General features: G+C 47.4%; 1 protein-coding gene across 6 annotated transcripts in view; it reads left to right on the top strand.

Moving 5' to 3' along the window:
• The window catches only part of LOC138516963 (uncharacterized), a 530,457-nt gene that overhangs the window by 218,270 nt on the left and 286,560 nt on the right, over positions 1-25,627 (top strand). For 5 of the 6 annotated variants that reach the window (XM_069632440.1, XM_069632439.1, XM_069632438.1 and 2 more), the window contains 2 exons: positions 8,074-8,199; positions 19,501-19,635. In XM_069632440.1, coding sequence (XP_069488541.1) covers positions 8,074-8,199; positions 19,501-19,635 — 261 coding nt within the window. The remainder of the gene's footprint in view (positions 1-8,073; positions 8,200-19,500; positions 19,636-25,627) is intronic. The other variant, XM_069632443.1, reaches the window with a different exon arrangement.

Consider the following 25,627-nt stretch of genomic DNA (forward strand, 5'->3'; position numbering starts at 1 on the left):
TGTGAGAGACGTTACAACTGTATCAAATGTACACTCGCACTGATGTGGTAGATGGATGTCAGCATACACCATTGGACATAGAAGAACTGTAAGTGAAATCGAACCTGAGCAAAGTGACGGCATGATGAGACGATACTAAGACGCATTGAGAGAATATGCAAATACTTAGAGAATGATGGTGTAACTGAAGTAATAAGAGAAACAAGTATGCGACGAAATCCTATACACCAAGAATATAAATTAGAAGAGAAGTAGTGAATGTGTATACGCAGAAACGCAAGGTAGATGAGATATATAGACGCTTGTTGCAGTAGCAACTATAAAGTGAGGAAAGCGGTCATCATCGAAAGATGGATGTCGGATTGTGTCAAACATACCTCGGAGACAAACCAAGGCTGAAAGGCACTGAAAAAATCGTTTCGTGCAAGAAACAAAGGTGATCTGTTTGGCTGAGACGGAGGATGACACATCAAGAAATAATTCTTAGGTACAGAGGGAGTCAACGTGGATAAGCTGTGAATGAAGGATGCATCTCTATTAGATTAAGAAGAAGCGAAAGCATTTTCAAGTGCCATGTATTGAACAATGAAGGATGCAGAAAGCATACGTAAGATGAGTGACCAAGTCTCCAGAGGCCAAGAGGAGTAATAACACCCAGCATAATTAAATCAAATAGCAGTAAATAAAAAATCAAAATGGACCAATTCGTGGTCTACTGACACGTGATGCAAGACTCAAACAAGGCTTATTCATTAAGCTCCAACTGAAGATAGCGATGTACCTACACTCCCTTACGTCCCAGAGAAGGAGAACAGTCAGCATGTTCAGCTGCAAAGGAGAAGCCTTGGCTGATGAGAGCTAGTAGGCTAATTGACCAATGTGGGCAGTGGTCTGGCGTGGTTTCCGGCACCTGTGTTTAATTTTGCTTACGTGCTGCTAAAGAGCCGAATGTCCAAGGTCAGAGTATGCCAACCAATTATAAGGGGCTATGTAGCAGCATGCTGTATAATGTTGCAGTAGACAATCCGCTGTTATTGTTGCTCTATAATCTCTATTGTACGTATTTAGAGGTAGTTCGAGGCGTGCCTAGCCAATAAGGGTCAACCAATGGTGTTGTTAACACTTCTACATACTAGGGGTGTAAAGAACTTCGCGTTAGTACTAGGCCGAATATCTGCCGAAAATAGGTATTCAGTTTCGGCAGAATACTTACTAGAAAACGTACTTGAAGCAGAAGTTCGTAAAACCCTAATTCACAGGCTTGGCAGAGCAAAGGTTCTCAGAGTATTCTGCTTTGTTTCAGAACGTTTACACTAAACGTTAAAAGCAGAGAGAGGGATGTGTGAATAATAGTACGTGCTTTTACAATTCTTTACCATTAAAATGTGGAAAATCCACAGGACAGGTATCTCTGAAGGAATCTGAGGCAGTGAAGTGTTTTTTTTTTCTTACCAGCAGGGGGGAGGGCTGCTCCAACGCCCAACGCAGCCCTTGTAGAAAAGGGAACAAGACGAGGAACTCTGGGAACTTTACACACACGTGAGACTTTAAAATCGGGGCTGGCGCCGTGCTCTTGAAAAGGAAACCTGAGCAGCCCCATGTCCATGTGTTCCAGAGGGAGGAGCATTGGGATATTTAGGGGCGCCTGCCTGAGGCGCCAGTGTGGGATGTGAGCCGGAGAGCTGGAATCACACGAACATAAAGACTTTCAAATAATTGCCTATGTGTACATTTCGATTCCGCAGCTAGCGGGTCAGTTGAGAAGAGCGCATGAAACTGAGGAATTGCTCACTGCTCGCAGCATAGAAAGACCACTGTTGTGGATTTTTGATTTGTGATTCAAGGCACAGAGCGCTGAAGGCAAGTATGTGTACTTAGCCGTCATTGTATTTTGGTGCTGAACAACGTTTGCAGGTTTAATGAAAAAAGCTTCTTTAATCTAGTGCTACTTTTGAGAGAGCTGTTTGTGGGCTTTAATTTTTTTGTGCTACAGCAGCTCTTCCACTTAATGTTTATACATTCTTCATCACACGGGTTTCTTCCTTACATATGGACCAACGCTGTTAATGCAGTTCTATTTTGTTTTAGGTTTCCTGGTATTGGGTTGTTTCTGTTCTGACTCTGCCGACAGTGCTCCAGATAAGACCTTGAAGTGGGAGTATTTTATTCCCTATTTTTTAAAGTTTGGATTACAATGATTTTTTAGGGTGTACAAATGCAAGTCCAATTCCCAATGGGAGTATTTTATAAGCGAGGATTTTTTTTTTACTGGGAAATGCAAATGTTTTTATAATTATTTATTTGCACCTAGTTATTCATGCACATTAAAAGATACATGTTTGTCTTCAAATCAGGCAGTAATAGCAATTTCTCTCTGTGGTACTACATTGCACTGCAGGTCCAAACATATCCATGCCCATAAAAAGAGGCAGCAACGCTCTACCCCATATGGGCACTTCCAGGGATGCTCCTCCTGGTACAGCGAGCCCAGGCCAAGAAATGACGTGCCTGTTCATCCGCAAGCCTCTTTGGAGGGATGTTGAGGGGTCTCGCTCCACATTTGTTCCTGGAAGGTATAATGCAGGGTTTGGCTTCTCGCTCCCATGTGCCCCTCCTTCGAGGCCTCCTTCACCATTTCCGGTCACTGCCTTTGGCACCAAGTATAGAGGTTGCTGGACCTTAGTGCATTATACCTCCTCCAAAGTATAGAGGTTGCTGGACCTTAGTGCATTATACCTCCTCCAAAGTATAGAGGTTGCTGGACCTTAGTGCATTATACCTCCTCCAAAGTATAGAGGTTGCTGGACCTTAGTGCATTATACCTCCTCCAAAGTATAGAGGTTGCTGGACCTTAGTGCATTATACCTCCTCCAAAGTATAGAGGTTGCTGAACCTTAGTGCATTATACCTCCTCCAAAGTATAGAGGTGGCTGGACCTTAGTGCATTATACCTCCTCCAAAGTATAGAGGTTGCTGGACCTTAGTGCATTATACCTCCTCCAAAGTATAGAGGTTGCTGGACTTTAGTGCATTATGCCTCCTCTATTCAGTACAGGTTTTTTTTTCTCCAGGCCATGTATGGTACGCAAATCAAACCAGGCAAGCCTGCGTACCTTGATCTGTTATTACCCCCAACTCTCCCTTCTGCAGCCGTTCAGCAGGTGCAGTCAGCCAGCAGGCAGGGTGACTGAGTTTGTGCAGTGGGTCTTCAGAATGCAGGTCTCCATGTTTCAATATGGGAGGCTGTTTCTTCGTTTCTCCCTTGGGATCATGCAACTTTGTGTTGAATTCAGGCCCCAAGAAAGTTTACCAAATTGAAGGAAGCTCATCTCAGGCGCCAGTGTTACACATTTACCCCCACCTGGATGACTGGCTGGTCCTGAATGTCCGTTATTAGGAGGCCTCCTGCTCTCCTAGATGGCTGCTTGCTATTCTCTTGCAGGGGGGGAGGGGTCTTAATGAAATCGTCATTGATTGGTCCTGAAGCCTGAACTGCATTAGATACAGTTGTGACCATATTCGCCAGAGGGGGAATGGATCCTTGATACACTATTTACATTCAGCTGCTTTCTCAACTACAAGATGACTGCTGGGTTCCGTATTCCAGGCTCAAAATTAGATGCGCAAAGCTCTGTCTAGCTTCAAACTGGAATCCATCCACTCAACCTAATGAGATGGTGAAATCTCTCCCACAATCTCCGCACTAGGGTTTCATTTTCTGACCTGTCTCCGGCGACAATCATGACCGCCTCATCCCTTCTAGGTTGGGCATCAGTAGTGAACAGCTTGGAGGACCACTGCCTGTGGTCTCTGGCTCAGAAGCTGTTGCACCTCAATGTATTGGAATTGCGGGTGATTTTCCGAGCATTGCAGGTCATGTAGTCCAGCTCTTGAGGGACAATACAACTGCATTCTTTAAATTGACAAACGATGATGCATGACAGTTTTAGCTAGTGCTTCTGCTTACCTGTATCCAGGTTTTCATCTCCCTGGGGAGTACAACTATGAAACGGACTCTATCAGCAGGACTGACTGCAACAATCTCGAACGGGAAGTGAATCTTGAGGTAGTGCAGGAGATGTTCGGAGTGGTGCCATCCTGCAATGGACCTCTTTAACAATCCCAAGAAAAGTAGATGTCCTAACAAGGCTTCTCGCCTGGGAAGGGCACCAACTCATTGGTGGATTCCATGAGGTGCGGTTCCTGTATTCTTGTATGCCTCCAACCCCCTCGACCTAACCCCTCAAGGAGTCCTAGGGGCATCAAGAAGTGGCAGGAGTCCAGTTAAGTGTAAATGATTCTGGTCGTCCCTTTGTGGCCTGTGAGGTGCTGGTTTTCAGATCTCTTCCCCCTATTCAGCCTGCCACGGAGAAGCAAGTTCCTACCCTAAAGTCAAAAGTGGATTATGCATACCTCCCTCCAGTTACTGCGTTTATCAGCCTGGCTCCAGAGCGGTCAGTGTTTGGCCATTGTGGACTGTCAGAGGCCAACATGTGGGTCATTGTGGCAGCAAGGATGAACTTCACGCGGGACCAGACCAAATGGGTTCGTTTTTGCCACTAGTGTGTTCATCTGCAGATTAACCCTTTTTACGTGCGCTGGATTCTGTCCTTTACTTAGTGTCTGCTTTGGATTGGTGGGGTTTCCAATAAGATACCTGCTGTACCGATCTCTTCATCATTAGTGCTTACAAGTGTTTTTTCTGATGACCTTCCTTTTTCCTTGTCAAACCCACTTCTCATAAGACCTTTTGAGGGGCTTGTCAACATATTTCCCCATAAAGGGTTCCTTGCCCTTCATGAGATTTGAACGTGGTACTTGCGGCCTTGACTCGCAAGACTTTCGGCCACATGGTTTCATCCAACATTAGTTTCCTCTCATCGAAGGCTGTATCTTTCATGGCTGTCAAATCGACCCACAGGGTGGGTGAACTTCATACACTTTCAGCAGCTGATCCATATCTTGTCTCTGTCAAGGATAAAGTGGTTCTCCTGAAGAATCTTTTTCTTTCCTAAAGTTCCATTTTAACCAAGGAATTTCCCTCCTTCCCTAATCCAACCTCAGCACATCAGAGGTGCAATGGTCCCTTCATAGTCTGGCTGTACTTGGCCATGTTTATTTTTTACACACTTTTTATATTTTGACTATAGGATACAGTGCCTTCTGCTATTCAGAGTGCCTTTTTGCTCCCGATGGGATTTCCTCCCATTGACGTCCAAGTCAAATATTGCTTGCTGGTTATTATCATGCATTGCAGAGAATTAAAGGTGTCGGAACTAGCCCAGCATCCCCCCCACCCAGGGTCTTGTATGTACATGTAGTGAGAGTCTCTTGTCATCCAGAGGCATGTCCCTGGGACTTTATTGCCCAAGCAGATCGTGAGCCTTTCCCTCTGCATTACTGCATGGATTCCAGTCCCCAAGCGGACACGATTTGGCTAGGCAGTACTTCAGAACTCGTTTGGCTAAGTCAGGTTGCCCCCCCCTCGTCCTCTAGGGTTTTAATGCTTGGTGAGCTCCCATTAGTATGGAGGGAGATGATACATAGAATAAAACCCAACGTATCGTCTATTGTAATCCTAGCCCATTTTCCACCTTCCTTTTTATACACCCTCCCACCTTACCCACTAAAGTAAACCTCACTCTGGTACAGATTAGAAAAATGGAAACAGACGGATGGAGTGAAGCAGAGGGCGGTACATGGTGGGGCGTGGTCGAATGTGCAACTGCGCCTTTACATGAAGCAATAAAGATTTTGTTGCTGGAAATGGCTATGGCCCCAAGAGTTTGGAAGAAGTGGAGTTATGGACTAGGAGTACAGTAGTCCCTACACTGTTTACTGTCTGCTTGATCTTGTATTGTCCCTTAAGATCTGGACTACATGACCTGCAATGTTTGCAAAATAACCCGCAACCTGTTTTGTAACAAGTCAAATGAATCCAGTGAACATTGATGCGAGAAACATTTTGATTACGTGAGTTGAAGGTACCAAAATTTTGTTAAAAAATAAATTTTGCCTGACAGGTATTAGATTGTTTGCAGCCCTGTGTACTCATGATTGATCTGACAGCTGTAAATTGCATAGTTTGTGAAGAGTTCTTACATACTTGCTTTACAGGCACCAGCAGCAAATCTGTTAACATTGTGTATACTCCAAGACACTCCTTTATTTTACAAAAGAATCGTGGAAAACTAGTGCAATTTGTATGAAAAAGGCACTGCTTTCCATATTCTATGGGGCTTAGATGCGATCCCCTCTTTGAGCTGTTCAAGCAGGGTTTTTAAGACCTTCCTCTGTTCTACTGTGGCCTTGAATTTCTTTTCAGATGCTCCCAGTTGCCTGCGTCCCCGCAATGGACAAAAAACGAAACGCCACCCGGGGAAGGGCCTCGGGCGACTGGGACAGCGGGCAGTGACTGTGTAGTCTCGCTTGCTGTTCCAGCCACCTGATTGGCTAAGCGCCCCTCCCCAGGTGGGAATGCAGAAAACACAGTATTTTTTAACGATTACTTTTTTTTGCTCTTGAGGACACTAAAGAAGTAGCTTAACTTTATTACTAATAGTAAGGTTTAACCTCAGCCTCCAAGTCTCGAAGTCAAACATTTTGTCTTTTTGAACTTTAATACTTCTGATTGGATCATTTGACAAAAAACACTGTATGTATAGTTTGTAAAATCCAGTTTCACAACCCCAGTTTAGTCAGCTCTATGTATTCTCAGTGTCGTAGAAAAATGAGCACCGGCTATTCCGGTGGATTGGTGAGCAATTTATTAGTAAAAAAGCAAAGCAACACGATAGCATCCAATTGACAGTATGCAACTTTGGCGCAAGTGGGGCCCCTCCTCGTCCACCTCTCTCCAAGCATGTTCTTATACCAAAAGGAACACATGCATTTCAATAGAAGCAAAGGTCCAGACAGGGTAGGGAATCGTACTGAAACAATGTTACAAGCAAGGAACAAAGCTCCAGCAGTCAGGTCTTTGAAACTGGCGTTCTCGGTGTCATCAGAAAGGACCGCATAAAGTGATACATGTAGTGGAGCTGAATATACTCCTCAAAGGTGTTCACACACGGTCTGAGTCAGGAGAGCACACTTACAGTGTGATGACTTTGTTTGCTGGAGCCGCTTCTCCTAAGAAAGCAAGACCCTATGCCAAAATGGAAACACGCCTGAAGCGAGAGACGTGAAGGTGAACATGACTACACACTAGGCGAAGAGCCTTCATCACAAGTACATGCACAGTAAAGCCTAAACGCCTCATCTTGCACGGGCAAAAAGCAGTGCTTAAACATGGTAGTTTTCAGTACCTACTCAATATTATAATGCAGCAGTGTGCTAGGAGAGTACTTACAATTTTCAATGCCAGTCTTACCACCACACCAGATTGTCAAATCCCAGTACTTTCCAGGTGCTATTATCATGTAGCATTCAAAATCGCAGCATAACCCTGTACTGTTAAACATTTCTAGAATAGTCCCAGTTTGTAACATCTCTACATATTCCAGTCCTTAAGTAAAACCAGTTCGAGTGTCTTGGAGACAGTGTTTGTATGCTCAAAATTTAACAGGCCAGTAGACTTCCAATGTGCATACTGCCAAACGCTTGATATTGTACAATCCCTGGATTTCCCAATTTTCATCAATACATTTTAATAAGATTAGCCTCTTTGTAGACACTGAAGGGCAATTTGAGATCATCTTTGAATCTGTGACACGACCAAGGCTTATGTTTGAAATCTTTTCTAAGAAATTGCATTGCTTTCAATGAAAGGGAAACACAGTGAAAGATTTGTTTGACATTTTCTCAATCTGGACCATATGTTGAAGCTGTTTCCAAAACCAAATACGCATACGCATATGAATGTTTTGGTGGCAGTGGGGAACCCCCATGTCATCCTTTTATCTGTCGCCTGGTTGAGCACCCCAACAATTTAATCGAAGTTTGACAATGTAGGGTTCTACTTTATTCTTAGTTCTATTCATGATATAACTTGTCGAAGGTTATCGCTACACGTATTTGAATGCATTTGTGCAATGTATTTTTAAACTAATGCACTTGGTGTGTCATCCCCAGCTCAAACACCGGGTCCGTCAATTGATGAAGCTGCTGTTGGTGAAGTTGAGTCCTACTACACCTTGGAGGATTTGGGGGCCAATGAGGAGACTGTAGAGGAAATGAGGGAGACTCTGGGGGAGACTGGTGAGTGCTCTCTGAATACAAGTGTGTGTGTGTGAATCCCCTTGACTATATTACTTTGGGATCCAAATATATTTTTCTGCATTTATGGTCTGACTGATCCCGCCATAAAAGAATGTATGAGAGGCCCAGAGACGTAATGATCTAGAAATTGATCCATATGCGTTACCCATGCCTTCCCCTGCAAAAACCATACTTAAACCAGGTAAGGTCAATCTGGAAAGCATACCGCAATCTAAGCAAGGAAGAGAGTACCAATAGCCTTCCTTGTAATGGACCAGCCCTTTGCAATAAATGTATAATACTCCTACGTCCCGTCCCCTTTCCTCCATACTTATGCAACATCTCTCCGTCCTGTGGGACGGGCCGGAGCACTTTGTAAAAAGCATCCAAAAAAAATGTTTTAAAAAATGTGTCCTTCCTCTCTTTCTGCGCGGGGCCCAGCACGCGGCCGTAACCTCGCCCACCTTGGCTCCGCCTCACGCATCGCCCATCAGTCCTTTTCTCCGCTCATTCGGGACTGGACGCACTTGCATCCTCGGAAGATTTTCTTCCCTTTTTTCCTCTCTGGCTCTCGCTAGCTATCATGTACTAGTATGTCGTTCAAACTCGACTTTCCTGATTGTTCATCGTGTCACCGTCGTTTCGCAAGGGCGGATCCCCATCTTCTTTGTTTAGAGTGCTTGGGTCCGGATCACCGTTGGGACTCTTGTTTTTACTGCGACTCCCTTTCGGTCCGGGCACTTCCAACGTTGGTTGGAGCGGTGGGAGGTGGTGTTCCGACAAACTCATCCTTCACATTTTTAGGCGTTAATCGACGAGAACAAAAAACACCCGGTAAGTTCTTTACTTTTCAAAGCACCCCGGCCGGGGGATGCCTTTCCGGGTTCCTCTTCGGCCGGGAGGGGCGTTGATCGCTCTGCCACCGGGGTTCGCCCTGAGGTGCCCGTTGGGCCTAATTATTGTACCGGAGTTTTCTCAGAGGGTCTCTGTAAAGGGGCCTGTGGATATCGGAGCATGCTCCGAGGCCCCTCCTCTGGGGGGCTGTTTGTGGACCCAGTTCTACTGAGTCGTGGGGTACCGGACCTCGCTCTGAGGCCTCTCTGTCGGCTTCCCTCAAAAATAAGACCGGGGAGCGCCCCGAGGCCTTGGGTGGGCTTGCTGTTACCGAACGGATGCTCGAGGCCCGCGCAGATAAGGCTGTTACCGGGCCTGGGTTCGAGGTCCCTCGTCCAGAGGCTAAAGCTACCAACAGTTCTGAGAGGCCTGACAAGGCCTTGTCGGTGAAAGCTGTTTCTCACCGTTTCTGCTCTTGCGGCGACACCAGACCTGTTGAGGGGGCAAAGAAGCAAAGTTCTCCTTTTACCGGCAGTGCCGAGGTCCTTCCTTCGAAGGCAAATTTGGTGGTTGGTATGTCACAAAAACATTCCAGGCCTCACAGTACCGCCTCTGCCGAGGTCCCTTATGTTAAGGCTGAAGTTAAGACCCCTGATCCATGGACGGGGGCCCCTGCTTCACTTCCTCACATGCCGCAGTTCCCCTCAGATGAGGACAAAATGGCGCCCGTTCCTGCCACAACCGCAGCGGCCATTTTGGGTGCTACCCATACAACTACGCCATAGGCCTCAGGTGTAAGGCTTGGTCCCTTGAGTGAACATAGAGTCCCTTGTGCGCATCCTTATCGGCCAGTTTGACTGGAACGCTCGGATTCCTCTTCCGCACAATGTTCCGTTGCCTGCAGGGTCGGCACCGTTGATTTATTTGGATATGTCGGTGGAGGGGCCAGTGTGGCACCCTTCCCCGGTACGTCCCTGGATTAGTCCACCTCATGAGAGGCCTCCTCAGGTTCCGAAACAGTCTGCGGAGGACGCTTTTCCGGTAAATTTCAAACGCTTATGCGTACCGAACCCATGAGGGAGTATTTCAAAGGGCTCTTTAGGGAGATATGTTCTCCCGCGCCGCCAGCTCCACCTGTTCCTATGGTGGTTCCACTGGCGCCTCCCTTGCCTACGGTGCCTTCCCCGACTCTTCCGCTTTTGCCCCCATTGTCCCGTGGAAAAGGCAGCGCCTGACACGGTTCAGCAGGATCCTGATCTGTCGGATGACGCGCAAGGCGATCAGGACAGCGAGGACCTTCCCTGCTCTATCAGAGCTTTTCATGACCGGGTACTGGACATGATGAACTTCTTAAATGTTCCAGTGCCAGAGGCACCCGCTCCGCAGGAGGGCGTGCTTCCTGGGGCGTTCACCCTGTCTCCCAGCCTGTTCTTGTAGAAGGACGTTCTGGCCGAGGTCCGCAGAGTCTGGGAAAAGCCACACTCTGGACTTTTTGTCAATAAGAAAATTGACGCGAGATACAGGCTGCATTCGTCGGAAGAGGTGGCCCTGTCGTCTTGTCTGCCCCCCTCCTCCGCAGTAGTGGCTGCGGCCACTTTGCAGTCCAGGCCTGCAGCATCCTCTTCCACGACGGCTACTCAGGTTCTGGGAAAGGAGGACAAGCTCCTCGACTCCCTCGGGAAGAAAATCTTTGCCAACTCGGCCTTGCAGCTGAGGCAGGCCAACGCTGAATTGATATTAGCGGGAGCTAACATGCGGATGTGGAAATGTCTGTCAGAGTTTGAGGAGTTTATCCCAGTCGAGAAGCTGGAAGACTTTAAAGGAGGCCTATCCGACGCCAGGGTCTTGGCCCAGGATCTCCTGGAGGCTGCGGCTCATCACTTAGACACCTCGGCTCAGGGCCTTATGCTGGGGGTTGATACCTCACGGCAGGCGTGCCTGCATGCAACTAAATTCTAAAAAGAAGTGCGGGACAAGGTGTTGGACCTTCCGTTCGATGGGAAGGAGCTCTTTCATTCTACAACAGATGTAGAGCTCACCAAAACGAAGGATAGCACTCAGTCCTTGTCTGTCCTGGTTAAGGCTCCTTTCAAAACCCAGAGACCGTTGTCGCAAAGTCGACCTTCCTCTGGCTTTAGGGGCTTCCTCGACCGCAAATCTCGCAGCGTGGATACCCCTGTGGGGAACAACCGCCGTAGACAACAACGGACGCGGTTTTTCTCCTGCTCCTCAGCCCCCTCCTCAGGTTTAGGTGGCACCGCCACCGATAAACCTACTAAATGAGGGTTTTCCACGCTCGCACGAGACCTCGGTGGGAGGACGGATTGTCATGATGCCTACCCCCGGGCATCCGGATCAAGCCCATCAGCCCCGGGAGAAGGCATCCAGATATTTAATAAAACCCCAGCAGCCCTGGCTGGGGGCTCACTGGGTTCAGTCCTGGCGCCTTAGGCACCAGGCTCATAGACTTTACTTACCTCATGCAGACCATGGTACAAATGAATCCAAGCCAACTTGAGGCCTGGATGGGACTATTTTACTACAGGGACTATTTTTTACTCGGGTGGGGTTCTAGGGACTTCTTACCTGGAACTACTTTGGAGGCTATTTAAACCATGCCTGAACAGCAGCACATGCTTCGCATTATTCTGCATCCAGCAGGGTAACGCTTACCGTGCCTGCAGTCAGCATCCAGTCTTCAGCCACGCCCGTCTCGAATCCAGAGCTCCTAGCAATAGAAGAAAGAAGGAAAGGTTAGAAAGCAGATATTATCTCAATCCTTACCTGAATTCCCGGATCCATCAGGTCTTCGAACTTGAAGAGGACATTATTCTACACGCGTCGCATCGCCAGCTGCAGCGCCGCGCCATACTCACCAGTCCTCACAGCATTTTCCCATCCGGCGCAGCCTCCATCATTTTCCCCGCCGAATTCCACCATCTAGGGGACAAAGAAACATAAGGTGAGCCGAGAGAGCCAACAAATACAATTTCTCCACTATAGACTTACCTGATTAACAACCAGAGGCATTATTCTGTAACAAACCACAACTTCTTACACCGCACCTGTAAGGAGAGAGAAACCAGCAATTTAAACACAAGCATCTTTTGCCGGACAGTGTTTGGTAATACAGACCCTTACCTGAACACCATCAGCTGCCAAAAGACAATCTTCTCTTGGACCCAGCTGCAACACAATAAGGAATGTACAAGAGTGAACATCGGACATATTGAACTCTTTGAACTTTATACTTACGGGTTCTCGACTGGAACCTGGGAGTCAATATTCACCCGGAACTCTTCTAACGCCTTCAAACCATTGAAGTAACAGGTATCTACGCGCCCCTGCATTCCACGCAGGATGGAGAGCTCATCATTTACAAACATAAGGTCAGCTTACTGAAAGTGAATATCGGTGGTGATTAGTGGGGAGAACAGTGGAGTACCATTACTAAAATCCATGGGTGGCTATATCCCTTTCTCCACTTGCAGGAGAATACTTCTATGGGTCAAGCAGACGCGATTAGGCGGCCCGATCCAGTCTGTCATCTCTGCACTACGCTTCACGTTGGAGGAGGTCGCAGCTGTCCGGGTCCGATCGACGCCCCTGTGGGAGCCAGGTGAGTGTAACACGCATTGCGTCCTATTGGGAGGCGTGGCAGACCATCACAGAAGACAGATGGGTCTTGTCAGTCGCTCGAGCGGGCTTCCGCTTACCCCTACCCCACCACTCAACCCTCCTTTTCAGCTGTCAGGCTCGCCCTTCCTCAAAGCCGAAGTTCAGAAACTTCTGGACCTCAGAGCTGTGGAACCTGTTCCCCTTGGGGAGCGAGGGGAGGGCTTCTACTCCCGGCTGTTTACAGTGCCCAAACCCAACCAGGCTGGCCTGCGCACCATCCTAGACCTTTCCCAGTTAAATCTTTTCCTACCCCAAGAGAAATTCAAGATGATCACGCCCAGCCAGATATGGTCCTCCTTGCAGATGGGCGATTGGCTTAGCGTCGTGGATCTTCAGGATGCGTACATGCATATCCTGGTTTGGAACCCACACAGGAGATATCTCTGCTTCTCTTTAGGAGAGGAGCACTTCCAGTTTCGAGTGCTTCCTTTTGGCCTCAGCTCGGCGCCGCGTGTCTTCACAAAGATGATGTCGGTGATTGCGGCCTATCTTCGTCTCCAGGGCATCCATGTGTATCCATATTTGGATGACTGGCTCTTACGCAGCCTTTGTCCGCTGACAGCAGCAGGCAATCTCCAGTCTCCTTCAGCTCATGTTCCATCTTGGGCTGTCGGTGAACTGTCGGAAATGTTCCATGACGGTCTTGCAGGACCTAATTTTCCTGGGTTTTCGCTGGCACACGAACGACTGCAGAGTGTACCTGACCGGGGACAGAATGGCCACGTGTCAGATGTTTGTGCTGTCGGAGAGCATGTCGGCCTGGTGGTTCCAGAGGCTTCTGGGCCTCATGGCCTTGTGTGTGCTGGCTCTTCCTCTTGCTCGTCTCAAGATGAGACAGACCCAGATGGCTCTTCGGAGTTCTTGGCGTCAGGCTGTGGACCCGGATTCCAGGCTGATGATGATTTCGGCTTCCATGATAGTGGACCTGGAATGGTGGTCATCTCTCAGCAACCTGTTGGTGGGTGCGGGGTTTCAGGACCCAGCTTTGATGGTGACAATCACGACGGACACCTCCCTTCTGCGGTGGGGTGCGACGTTAGATCTTCTACAGGTCTCGGACCTCTGGTCGCCTCAGGACAAGCTCCTTCACATAAATCATCTGGAGCTTCTGGCAATCTTCCTAGCGCTCGGGGCGTTCAGACCGATCATTGCCAACAAGGTGGTCCGCATACGCACGGACAATGTGGTGTCGATGTATTACATCAACGAGCAAGGGGGAACAAAGTCTCCCCCCTCGTGGACCTGTCCATCCAGATTTGGGAGTGGGCCGTGCTTCATGGGGTCTGGCTGCTTGCAGTGCACATCCCAGGCCAGCTGAATGTCACAGCGGATGCCCTCAGCCGGCGGACAGTGGTTAGCTACGAGTGGGAGTTGAAGGCGGAGGTCCTCTCATGGATCTTCTTGCGTTGGGGCACACCGGAGATGGATTTCTTCGCTACGGCGGTGAACACGAAACTTCCTCGGTATTCCTCCAGAGGGGGGCTGGGAGTCTCCTCTATGGGGGATGCTCTCAAGATTCCATGGCACAACATGAGCTTATGCCTTCCCGCCTCTGCCTCTAGTCCATCGAGCAATTTGGAAGCTGAAGAACTCGGTGAACTGCTCCCTTCTACTCATAGGCCCCTGGTGGCCGGCCAGGTTTTGGTTCTCAGAACTTCAACACCTGTCGGTGTATCCGCCGATCAGGTTACCAGTGACCCCCGATCTTCTTCATCAAGGGGAACAGCAGATGTGGCACCTCTCCCCACAATCGCTCAGCTTGGCGGCATGGTGCCTGAGTTTAGGTCTTTAGAGCATCTTAACTTGCCTACGGATAACATGCGTATTATCCAGGCAGCCAGGAAACCCTCAATCAGATCCCAATACAGGAGTAAATGGCTCAGGTTCTGTCATTGGTGTTTGGAAAAGCAGTTGGACCCAAGGGTGGCTACGATTGACACTGTGCTGTCCTTAGTGTCCTCCCTAGCAGAGTTGGGTGTTCACGTTCTGGCATGCAGAACTTACCTTTCAGCAGTATCTACTTATCTTTCTACAGACAAATGTTCCTACTCTCTGAGTAACCCAGTGGTTAAGAGGCATTTTGCTGGCTTGACACGACCTCTACCCTCCAGTTCGTAGTCCGCACCCGCCGTGGGACCTAAATGTAGTCCTGACGGCGTGGGCCATAAGCCTTTTGAACCAATGGCCACGGTGGACCTCAAGTACCTATCCTGGAAAGTGTCCTTTCTGGTCGCCGTTACGTCAGCGAGGCGGGTGAGTGAGCTCCAGGCCTTGTCAGTGGAGCATCCCTTCTTGGTCTTTCACAAGGACAAGGTAGTCCTACGGACAAACCCGGCCTTTTTACTGAGGGTGGTAACTGAATTCCATCTGAATCAGTCGATCTCCCTGCCAGTCTTTTTTCCGAACCCTACCTCAGAGGCAGAAAGGGTTGAAGGGCTCTTAAGTTCTACCTTGACAGGACTTCCGAGTTTAGGAGTTCTCAAATTTTTGTGACTTTCGGTAACCCTCAGGGTAAGCAGACGTCTAAGGCGACTGTTTCTCGGTGGATCGCCGCCTGCATTACGGAGTCTTTCACTGTCCAAAGGCTGAAACCTCCTAGAGGTATTCATGCACACCTGGTGCGGGGCAAGGCAGCTGCGGTTGCTTTTCAGAAGTATGTCCCCTGAGAGTCCATCGCTAGGGCAGCTACTTGGGCCTCCCCATCCGCTTTTTGTAAGCATTATTGTCTTGACATAAGCTCGAGAGCTGATGCTCAGTTTGGTCAGGCTGTGCTGAAGAACCTTTTTCAATAAGGGGTATTTCCATCCACCCGTAGTTCCAGTTAGGAGTGCTTGTGAATCTCCCATAAGTATGGAGGAAAGGGGACAGGACGTAGGAGTATAACCAGATAACCAGATTACTCACCGTAGTGACCACCTTACTCTTAGTCCTTAGTCCCCTTTCCTCCATACGCCCGCCGGCCGTCCCTTCTAATAAGGTTCCTCTGTTATTGCTAATAGGTCTCTGACCTGGCGATAGAAAAGGACTGATGGGCGAAGCGCGGGGCGGAGCCAAGGTGGGCAGGGTTACGGCCGCGTGCCAGGCCCCGCACAGAAAGAGAGGAAAGACAAATTTTGAAAAGAAATGTTTGGATGCTTTTTACAAAGTGCTCAAGTTCCGTCCCACAGGACGGAGAGATGTCCCATAGGTATGGAGGAAAGGGGACTATGGACTAGGAGTAAGGTGGTCACTACGGTGAGTAACCTGGTTATTCAGATGTTGCCTATGGCAGCTGCAGTTTTAGCTATTACACTGTGGATTACTCATTGCGTAGTATAGCATCCACAGTCTGCTTTGATTTAACTTGCCCTAAGTGTCATACTAATTTAAATGAACTTTCTCTGTCAGAGTACTGGCTATTTAAGCAAGTCCTTGTTCCTCATCTTGTCATGACTCAAGAGGGAGTTTTTTTAGGAACAGTCTTTTGACGCCAGTGTTCCCGTTATGTGGACCTCATCTGTAGGTTTCTGCTCCTATATAGGTTGATGGTGCTAATGCCCGCGTGTTGGATAAGATTTTAACTTTAGGGCTAAATCTTCACTTCTGAGAACCCTAGATTCGTTTGCTGGGCTAGCAGATTATTTTTCCCTATACCTCGGTGAGTGGGAACCTTTTTCAACACTCGCGGATACATTTTTCTCTTTTTATGGGTGTCATTTTTAAGACTCTCTCTAGTATCCTTTTAATGTTATCCTCCAACAACGTTTTTGTATGTACCTTTTTTATTGTTACAGGTTTGCCCCTTGGGCTCAGCTTTTACTTTCTCTGGCTAACCTTGTGACAACTATAGTTCCCAAGGGTAGAAAGGATATTTCTATCCCTTGTACATTTTGATAGGTGAAAACGAGCACACCCCACCTTATGTGGAGTGCTGGGGCGATGCATTGTATCCCCTTTCACACAATTCTGTTACAGGGAAAAGCTTACTTTTAATGACTGGTGGCAGTGAACTTTTTTAACAAATTCGGTGCACCTACTGCGGGATGTTTTCACAACTGCGGTAAAGGCACCCAAGGGTGCCCATTTCCATGCTTCTTGCACCTTCTTGGTCTTTCCCCTGCCCTACAGTGCGTGAAATTCCCTTGTGTGATTTTTATCTTCAGCGGGAGACCTAGGTCAAGACCACCAAAACTCCAGAGTGTCTGTGAAGGCAGGTAGCGAGGGAGGAGTCCAACACTTCGCACCCCTTTGTCTTGTGGCCTGCCTGCGAGAATCCAGTTCAAACTGGGAGGCTGGCTGTCCTGAAAGGACTGTCATCCCCACCCCAAGGTCGAATGATGCATGTCTGCGTGATTGGCTGGGTTCCTGTATAAAAGTCAGACCCTGGAAGCTGAAGAGGTAGTTGGCCACTGGACCTGAATCGGAAGAGGAAGAAACCAAGGGATTTCGAGCCATTGTGCGGTGCATGGTCTTCTGAATTACGAATCGAGCTAAAACTTTGGTGGTGGTCTCCTGGCTCTCCAGGGAGTGATTCCAGTCCTTAAAGTCCCCTCACCAGAGTGATGAACCAGATTAGCAACGCAAATCCAATCAGCGATATTCAGTCTTCTCTGGCTCCTGAAAGAGGGATGACATAACGACATCCAGCCGTGAAGAAACTCTTTCCTGGGGCCTTCACCATTGATCACCGCTGCAAAATCCCTTCCAGAGTCATGTCTTCAGTCTTCACGACAAGGAATTTAGCGACCAGGTTTTTGGCTGCAGATCCTGAAGTCATCTTGCTGCATCTCTTGTTCCATGCTAAGGTACTATGTTGGCTGGGGTATTTATTTACCTTAAGCCTGCATGATTTCTGTATAGCTTTGGGGTGTTTCTTGTGATTTGGAGTCCTTTCATCCAGGTCACCCACGCCCACTGCTGGAATCCTCTTAGGGTGTCTTCTCAGAAGTCCCTGGACCCATTCAACCTGGATGTAGGTGATTTGAGCAAATCCATGTTTTTGAAAGAGTGAAGTGACCAAATTTCTTTTTTTTTACTGCGGCGGGAGAACCCGCACAGCCCCACCTCCTTCCCCTTATCTTAATATCTCTTACCCTACCCCACCCCACCCCACATAGGTTTTATTTTGGTAAAAACACAAATCTGTCACTTCTTCAAAAACATTGGATTCAGTCATTTCTACGTTATTTTTGCAACCTTTCTAAAATATAATACCTTTTTGAACAGTCTTCCTAAGGAACTGTTTCTGCTTCTGTGCCTATCCTGAACTGCCTATTGGACACTAGAGACCTAGTGACCCCCCTTCTGCCACTGAGCACACCCACGCGCCAAGAATAAGGGAAGGACTTGGATTAAGGATTGGGCCTGTAGCCTAGAAAAGAGAACAAATGTTTGAAAGTGTACGTACTTGTAAATGAGTTGGTTGGTAACTATAACTCTGAGAATGAGCAGTTACAAAAGCTGTGTTCTGCCATTCTGCAAAGTATATCAATGGTTAATTTACTCACCTGTGAATTGGTTGTGCCTCTTCCCTAAAAGTAATGCTGTTGGCTTCACTTAACTATTTCTTTCAGAATATTAGTGTAAGCTCACCAACTGGGTGTTGCTGTCCCTGGTGTATTTATACAGATTCTAAAGCCGTCTTAGGTTTATGTTGCTGGTAGCGCCTTTAAAAATTATATGGCTTTTACTTACCTTGGTCTTCCTTGGGCCATCCTAAAATATGTAAGAACGTTATTGCTTACCTTAGTCTGTGTTCCCTGAAAAACAACTGTAATTGTACAGGGTTTCGAAATTGAGATTAAATGAGCAGGAGCTAAAACCAGCTCCTGGGCGTCGGGCGCTACAGCAGGGGAACCAGGAGTTACCAGAGGTGCTCCTCTAACGTTTTGTCCATTTAGCAGGAACCATTGTGTTTAAATCTATATTAGAAGTGTTCTCATTATTCTTTATTAACTTTCTCAAATGCGCAAAGTTAATGTCACATTTGCATGTTTGGGAGGCACCAGTTGGCACTTGGTTCCAAAAGTAGCTACTCGTAGCTGTCGGTTTCAAGCTAACCAGGCTCTACGATGCTATAGCTCCCAACTCCTCTCCATTTCGAACCCTGATTGTATATTACACCAAAAGGTCTTACTGACCTAGTATAACAGTGTGTTATTCTGAATGTGGTTATAGGTTTCTACTGTCCCTTGAATGAGTGTTCCACTATTCAGAAGAGACTACTTGCAGGTTGGTTTACTAAGTGGTTCCTTAACTCATTGTCACTGCACAACTGCTAGGGTCTACTACTCTTACTGAAAGAAATCAGAAAGTAACTTATGGTTTTGCTCCCCATGAATAGGTGTCCTATACGAAATGTGTTTTGATAAGGTCTGATTTCCCTAGAATTACTGTTAGTATTCGGAAACAAGGTTTATGCTTTGGTCTGTGTACCTTCAAGCATTGTGTTGTGCGTTTGTGAATGTGTTTGACTCTATGACCAAGACTTAACTTGGTTTAATTGTATTTATAATAAACCTTTATTTTTTATAACACTTCTGGTTGTAAGTGTTTATATTAAATCCTTGGTATACTACAGGTTCTATGTACTTTCCTACAGCCCTCTCTCCCTCCTAAAATAAGCCTGGCTTCTCTGTCTATGCTACCATATACTCGGGTGGTACAGCCTTATTCTAAGAGTGGAGTCTTGTACTGTCTCAGTCGAATGGTTTTGCTAAGCCGTTAGTTGAACTTCAGAAAAACAGTCTTAACACAGGGTCCAATATATGTGAAGTCTAGGCTGATGTGCATCATGTGTCTGTTCCACAGCACAGGCGCCGGATCCTTCGGCCAAAGAGAGTGAGGTCATACAAGCAGAGGGCTATTACAACCTCGGCCCAGTAGCCAATGAAGAGGAATACGGAGAGCCAGATGAACAAGCCAAGGAGCAAAGTGGAGCACAAGGTGAGAGCATAGGATGATGGAAGTGTCTGGTCTACTGCACACAGCTTCCTGGGATTTAACTAGGGACAAAAAAATCAAGACCTTTGGTAAACGGAATACAGACTTATTTATGAACTGTGTTTCTTTCAAGATGACATTAACGGGTCCTAAAATATTAAGTATTTCTTTTCTTTTTCTTTTTAAAGCAAGTTGAAGATGGACATCACAGCACTCTTTCGTGTTGTGTGGCTTTTCGCAACAGACAATCTTTGCTGGCTGATTTAAAAACATTGATGGCACTTGAAAGCTAACTGTTCTATGCCGAAGGACGTCTTTCACATTCGTAAACAGTTGAGCTGTTGGATATAGTTATTGTTCCTTCCATTCCACTATAGCGGAGTGACTGTATGCATTTTGCAGGAGTAACTGTACTTGTACAGGATCATTCGCACACCTACTAAAGGGAACATTCAGAGATAATGAGCAGTCTACTGCCTCAGTTTCGCCCTAATCCAGGAGAGCCCACAGTAAACTGCCACCCTTTGGTATAAGTCTGCACTACACAGGTTGGTAGTGTGGTTGAGCAGCCATGCTTATCTCAAGAGGGGTCAATGCAAGCAGTAGGGTGGTTACACAGAGATTCACAGTGACAAGTATCCAAATAAACACTTATACTCAAAGTTTCTTAATTAAACAATTATTAATTTAAGTTAGTTTGAATATGCCTTCAGACGGGCAATATAACTAACACAAATACGTTTCAAAATACACTTAGTTTCTATAAATCAGCAAGTACCCATTTGGGTTCCTATTGCCAGTAGCAGGTTGAATGGCTCAATTCACCCATTCATGGGAGTGGATAACATTGGACAAGTGGTTGTTATCCACCGAGGCAGGCGGGTACTTCATCGGGTTGCTTTAGAAACCACCTTACTGCCCGCCAGAGAAAAGAAACTAACAGCAGAAGAAAAAGCCATACTGCTGGAGGAGATAAAGGCACTGCTCGAGAAGGAAGCAATAGAAATCTTCCCGGTAAACCAGGGTATACATTAAACGTACGTACTTGTGCCAAAAAAAAGACCTTACCATGCGCCCAGTATTAGATCTGTGCCCTGCGAACAAATGTCAAACCACAAATGCTTCGCATGACCACGCTTCAGGAGGTGATTCCACTCCTGAAACGGGGGGACTTCATGGCAACATTGGACATGAAAGATGCATACTTTCATATTTCAATGCACCCTGCGCACAGTAAATACCTGTGTTTCAAGATGGCGGGATAACACTACCAGTTCAATGTACACCCATTTGGCATTGCCTCAGCACCAAGAGTGTTCACCAAGGTGCTTGCAGTGTTAGCAGCAAACCTGCGCAGAAAGTCCATCCCAGTATACAATTATCTGGACGACTGGCTAATCACCAGGGAATCTCCTCAAATTTGCAAGTTAAATACGCAAAAGACAATAAGCGTACTTTTCAATCTGGTTTCTCTATCGGCGAGAAAAAATCAAGTCTAGTCCCCAGCCAAATAAGCAGTTTCTGGTGGCTATCCTAAATACAAAGGAGGAGCTGGCATTCCCTTCAAACGAGAGGGTAAAAAATATGCTTTTACAGGTACCCCAATACAAAGTCGGTCACCAGATAACGGTACGCAAAGCAGTGCGCTTCCTAGGGATGATGACCTCTTGCATTTACCTGGTGCCTCACGCGCACCTGTGTGAAATGCAGGAATGGTTAGCGAAATAGTGGTCTCAGGCAAGCGGACAGTTGGACGATCTAGTGGTTGTTTCGCTAACTCTGGTTATGCTCTTCAATGGTGGTCCAAGGATAACCTGTTAAAAGGAAAACCTTTTCGTGCTCCACCAGCCCAAGCGATCCTAACTACAGATGCCTCACTCGCCGGTTGGGGACGGACTAACTCCCCCAGACAGCCCACGGACAGTAGACATGCGCTACTGCCCAGAAACGTATCAACTTCCCGGAGCTCTTGGCAATCCTCAAGGTTCTTCAGGCCATTCAGCAACATATACAGGGTCAGACAGTGCAGGTCCTCATAGACGGCACCGCAGCCATGTTCTATATGGACAATCCGGGAGGCACACACAATCGCTGTCTGTCCAAGCTATCCCAAAAAATATGGAAGTGGGCACTCAAGCGGCTCATGTTCCTAACATCTCAACACGTTCCAGGGGAACTCAATTCACTGGTCCACACTCTAAGCAGACACCCACTGCCAGAAGAACACTAGTGGCAACTCAACAGATATCCTAGACAGAATATTCTCACTTTGGGGTCCCCTCCCACTAGACTTGTTCGCCCCAAAACAAAACACACAATGCCCAGACTTTGCGTCCAGGTTTCCCCAGCCAGGGTACAAGGGGAACGCTCTATGGATTAATTGGTCAGGGAAATTTGCTTACGCTAACCATCCTCCCACCCCCCCAACACCACTCCTGAGCAGGATAGTGCACAAGATGCACCAGGAACAAGTAACCCTGATCCGGGTTGATTGGGCGAGACAGCCTTGGTTTCCACATCTGCTCAAACTGGCGATGCGCAACCCAATCAAGCTCCCGTGCCCGTACAACATGTTGACACAATACAAAGGGGCATCCCTCCACCCATGCCCACAATTGATTAACTTGGCAGCTTAGCTCCTGAAGTCAGTTTGGCCACTTAAACCTTCCACAAAGGTGTATGATATCCTTAAAGAGGCACGGAAACGCAACATCAGGCACTGCTATTTTAATAAGTGGAAACGATTTGTGATATGGTGCACATCACAATCATTAAACCCATTAAAATGTTCTCTAGCTAATATTCTTCACTACATGCTTTATGTACTAGACTCCAGCCTAGTATTTAACTCCTTAAAGGTGCACCTGGCGGCCCTACCGGCTTACACCACATCACAGAACAAGGTGTCCTGGTGAAAAGTCCCTGTTATTAAGGCATTTATGCAAGGGGTAACAAGGCTATACCCACCACCCTCAATTTCCAACCCTCTCCCAGTTTGGGATATCAGTGTTGTGCTCTCCAAGCTCATGGGTCCACCCTTTAAGCCTGTGCACAAAATGAGCGTAAAGCATTTTACCTATAAAACTGCGTTCTTGGTAGCTATCGCCTACCTCAGACGAGTCAGTGAGCTACAGTCTTGGTCTGTACAAGACCCCTTTTTTATTATACACAAGGACAAGGTTGTCCTCCGAACACACCTTAGGTTTTCACCTAAGTTCATTTCAACGTTCTATGTAAACCAGTTCATAGAACTTCCCACCTTCTTTCAGAGTCCATCAAACTCAGCAGAAAGAAGCCTCCATACACTTCATGTACGGTGGGCGGTCTTGTATTATGTGAACAAAACAAGCCCCCAAATTGAAACAGACCAACTATTTGTTTCCATAGCACCTGATAGAGAACGCAATCACATATCAAAGGGCGCCATCTCTAGATGGATAGTCAAATGCATGCAACTCTGCTATTGCCTATCCAAAAAGGTTTTACCTTTTACCCAAAGGGCACACACTACCAGAGGTACAGGGGCTACCTTAGCTTTCATTGCAAACGTCTCTCTAGACGCCATCTGCAAAGCTGCTACGTGCAATTTCTTCCATACGTTCACACAGCATTACTACTTTGACACACATTCTAAGGCAGATTCACATGTGGGACAAGCAGTTCTAAACTATCTTTGCTACTGTACCTTCTAACTTCCCCCACCTTCTCCAGATACTGCTTGCTAATCTATGCAGAGCATGTGATCTAAGCAGATCCACAAGCTCCAGAAGAGATACATTACTCACCGTAATCGTATTTCTGGTACTTGTATCTGCTTAGATTCACATGCGCCCACCCTTCCTCCACTACTGGAGTAGAAGGCGCATAGATGTTTTCTGCGTTATCACTGTTTCTGCTTTTATCACATCTGTACTCGCACTCTACTTCACACTCTACTTCATGCAATCTCATGTCAGAAACAATCGGAGGGACCTTGACACGTGAAGGACCATGGGTACAAAACACGTCACACTAGGGATAGTATTACTAATCGCGCCCTGCCGATGTCCGTTTTCGAGTTTCGAAAACAAATCTTGTAATACTCCGACTTCTACTAGAGGTCAGACTATGCAGAGCATGTTCATCTTAGCAGATACAAGCACCAGAAATACGATTACGGTGAGTATCGCATACACTGTGCCACACAACTTGGGGTTGTAGGGCTAAGAGATTACTCTAGAATCATATTTCGTATGCTTGGCAATACTGAAAGCAACACCCTCCAGGTTAAAAACGTTCCCATCTACCTCCAGCACCTGAACGTCTGACACACTCCTAAACGCTACTTGACAGAGCAGCATCGCCAGTTTCCCGGGCAGCCGGGGCATAGACAGCCACCCACTGTCGGGCCAGCTAAGGAACAGACAAACTCTCACCCCATAGTACAGAGTATTAAGGCGTGAGAAGTTTGCGTAACCGAGCTCCCTTCAACAAGTGTACTACCGTCGGGTGGTCCCCAATCGGATTGCCGTCCACCCTGTCTTGTACCACCGATATCACAGACCTGTAAACTCGAAGCATCCTGAAAGTGAACCGATTGGCCAAGAAATTTAGCACCTGCACTACAGGTGCTGAAATCAGATGAACACCTTGTTCTCTGCACCAGCTCGTCCACCTGTCCCATGTGGCGACATAACTCCTAAGAATGTAAGGCGTCCAAGATGGGAGGTATGTAGTGGAAGTCTGCAGCGAGCTGCGAAATGTCTGTTAGCTCTCCTCTACCAGCTGCAGGGTCCCCTCGTCGATCAGAGGGTGTGTGACCGGGCTGAGTGGCAGGTTCCTCCGAAGATCCGAAGAAAGTTCCATCGCTACTGGAAACCAGACCTGGGATTTCGACAATGGGACTGTTTCCGCCACGTCTCTCCAGGCGTTAGCCAATAGTCTTGTCATCATGATGAATGGAGGGAAGGCGGAATGAACTGCACCGGTCCAGCTGTGGAGGAAAGCGTCCGTGTCCGCTGCTCCAACTGAAGTATCTGGGAGTCTGTGCATTCAACCTGGATGCGAAAAGATCAGTGTCAAACGGACCTCAAATCCTCTGCAGTTGAGTGAACACTGCCGGATGTAGCTTCAAGTCACTGGAATCTACGAGAAATTGCAAATTCCAATCTGCCACTATGTTCTGCTCTCCTGGCAAAAACTCTGCTGTCACCACTATGTCCCACTCAAGGCCAATGTGCCGGAAGTACTTTGCTAGCTCGGCCAGCATCTTAGACTATGAACCTCCCATCCGGTTTATGTACCGGACCGCCAAGATGTTGTTCATCTTCAGGAGTATACAACAATTTGCCCTGTCCTTGGCAAAAGTATGCACTGCAAAGCAGCTCGCTAAGGGCTCTAGAGAATGTGTAACTGCAACTCCTCTTCGGACCACTTGTCGTCTGTCTCCAAGCCTCAGCACCTGGCCCCCCCAACCGGCTCTGCTTTCGTCTGATTCTAAGACTAGTCCCGGGACATCGTCGAATATAGCAGGACCATTCTACGCCTTCATATTCTGCAGCTATCATTCTAGCTCTGGCAGCGGTTCTCGGTCTAGGGTAACTGAGGGTACCCCCCCAAAGGTGACTGTTCTTGAGCCTCTGCAGGGCCCTGTAATGCACCAGCCCGGGAAAAAGCACGTGCATCAATGCCGACAGAAGTCCCGATCACAGACCTTGGATCCTTCTTGATGGCTTTGAGCTTGTGAGTAGGTAGCTTGAGCATGGCCTTCTTGGTATCTATCACAAATCCCAAGAATTCCATCCTCTGGCTGGGCTGCAATTCCGACTCCTCGGTTTATCTGGAAACTGAGGGATGTGATCAAGGCACAGATCCAGGGCACCTGCTCCTGGAGCGTGGCGCTGTCTTGCGCCAGAGTGAGGATATTGTCCAGGTAGACTATCCTGATGCCTTGCTCTCTTATGGCTGCTGCCTCTGTTCTCAATCTTGGTGAAGGCCCTGGAGGCTGATGCCAACC

This window comes from Ambystoma mexicanum, chromosome 6q (genome assembly GCF_040938575.1).
Source record: "Ambystoma mexicanum isolate Mex_15411 chromosome 6q, UKY_AmexF1_1, whole genome shotgun sequence".
Taxonomy (NCBI): Eukaryota; Metazoa; Chordata; class Amphibia; order Caudata; family Ambystomatidae; genus Ambystoma; species Ambystoma mexicanum.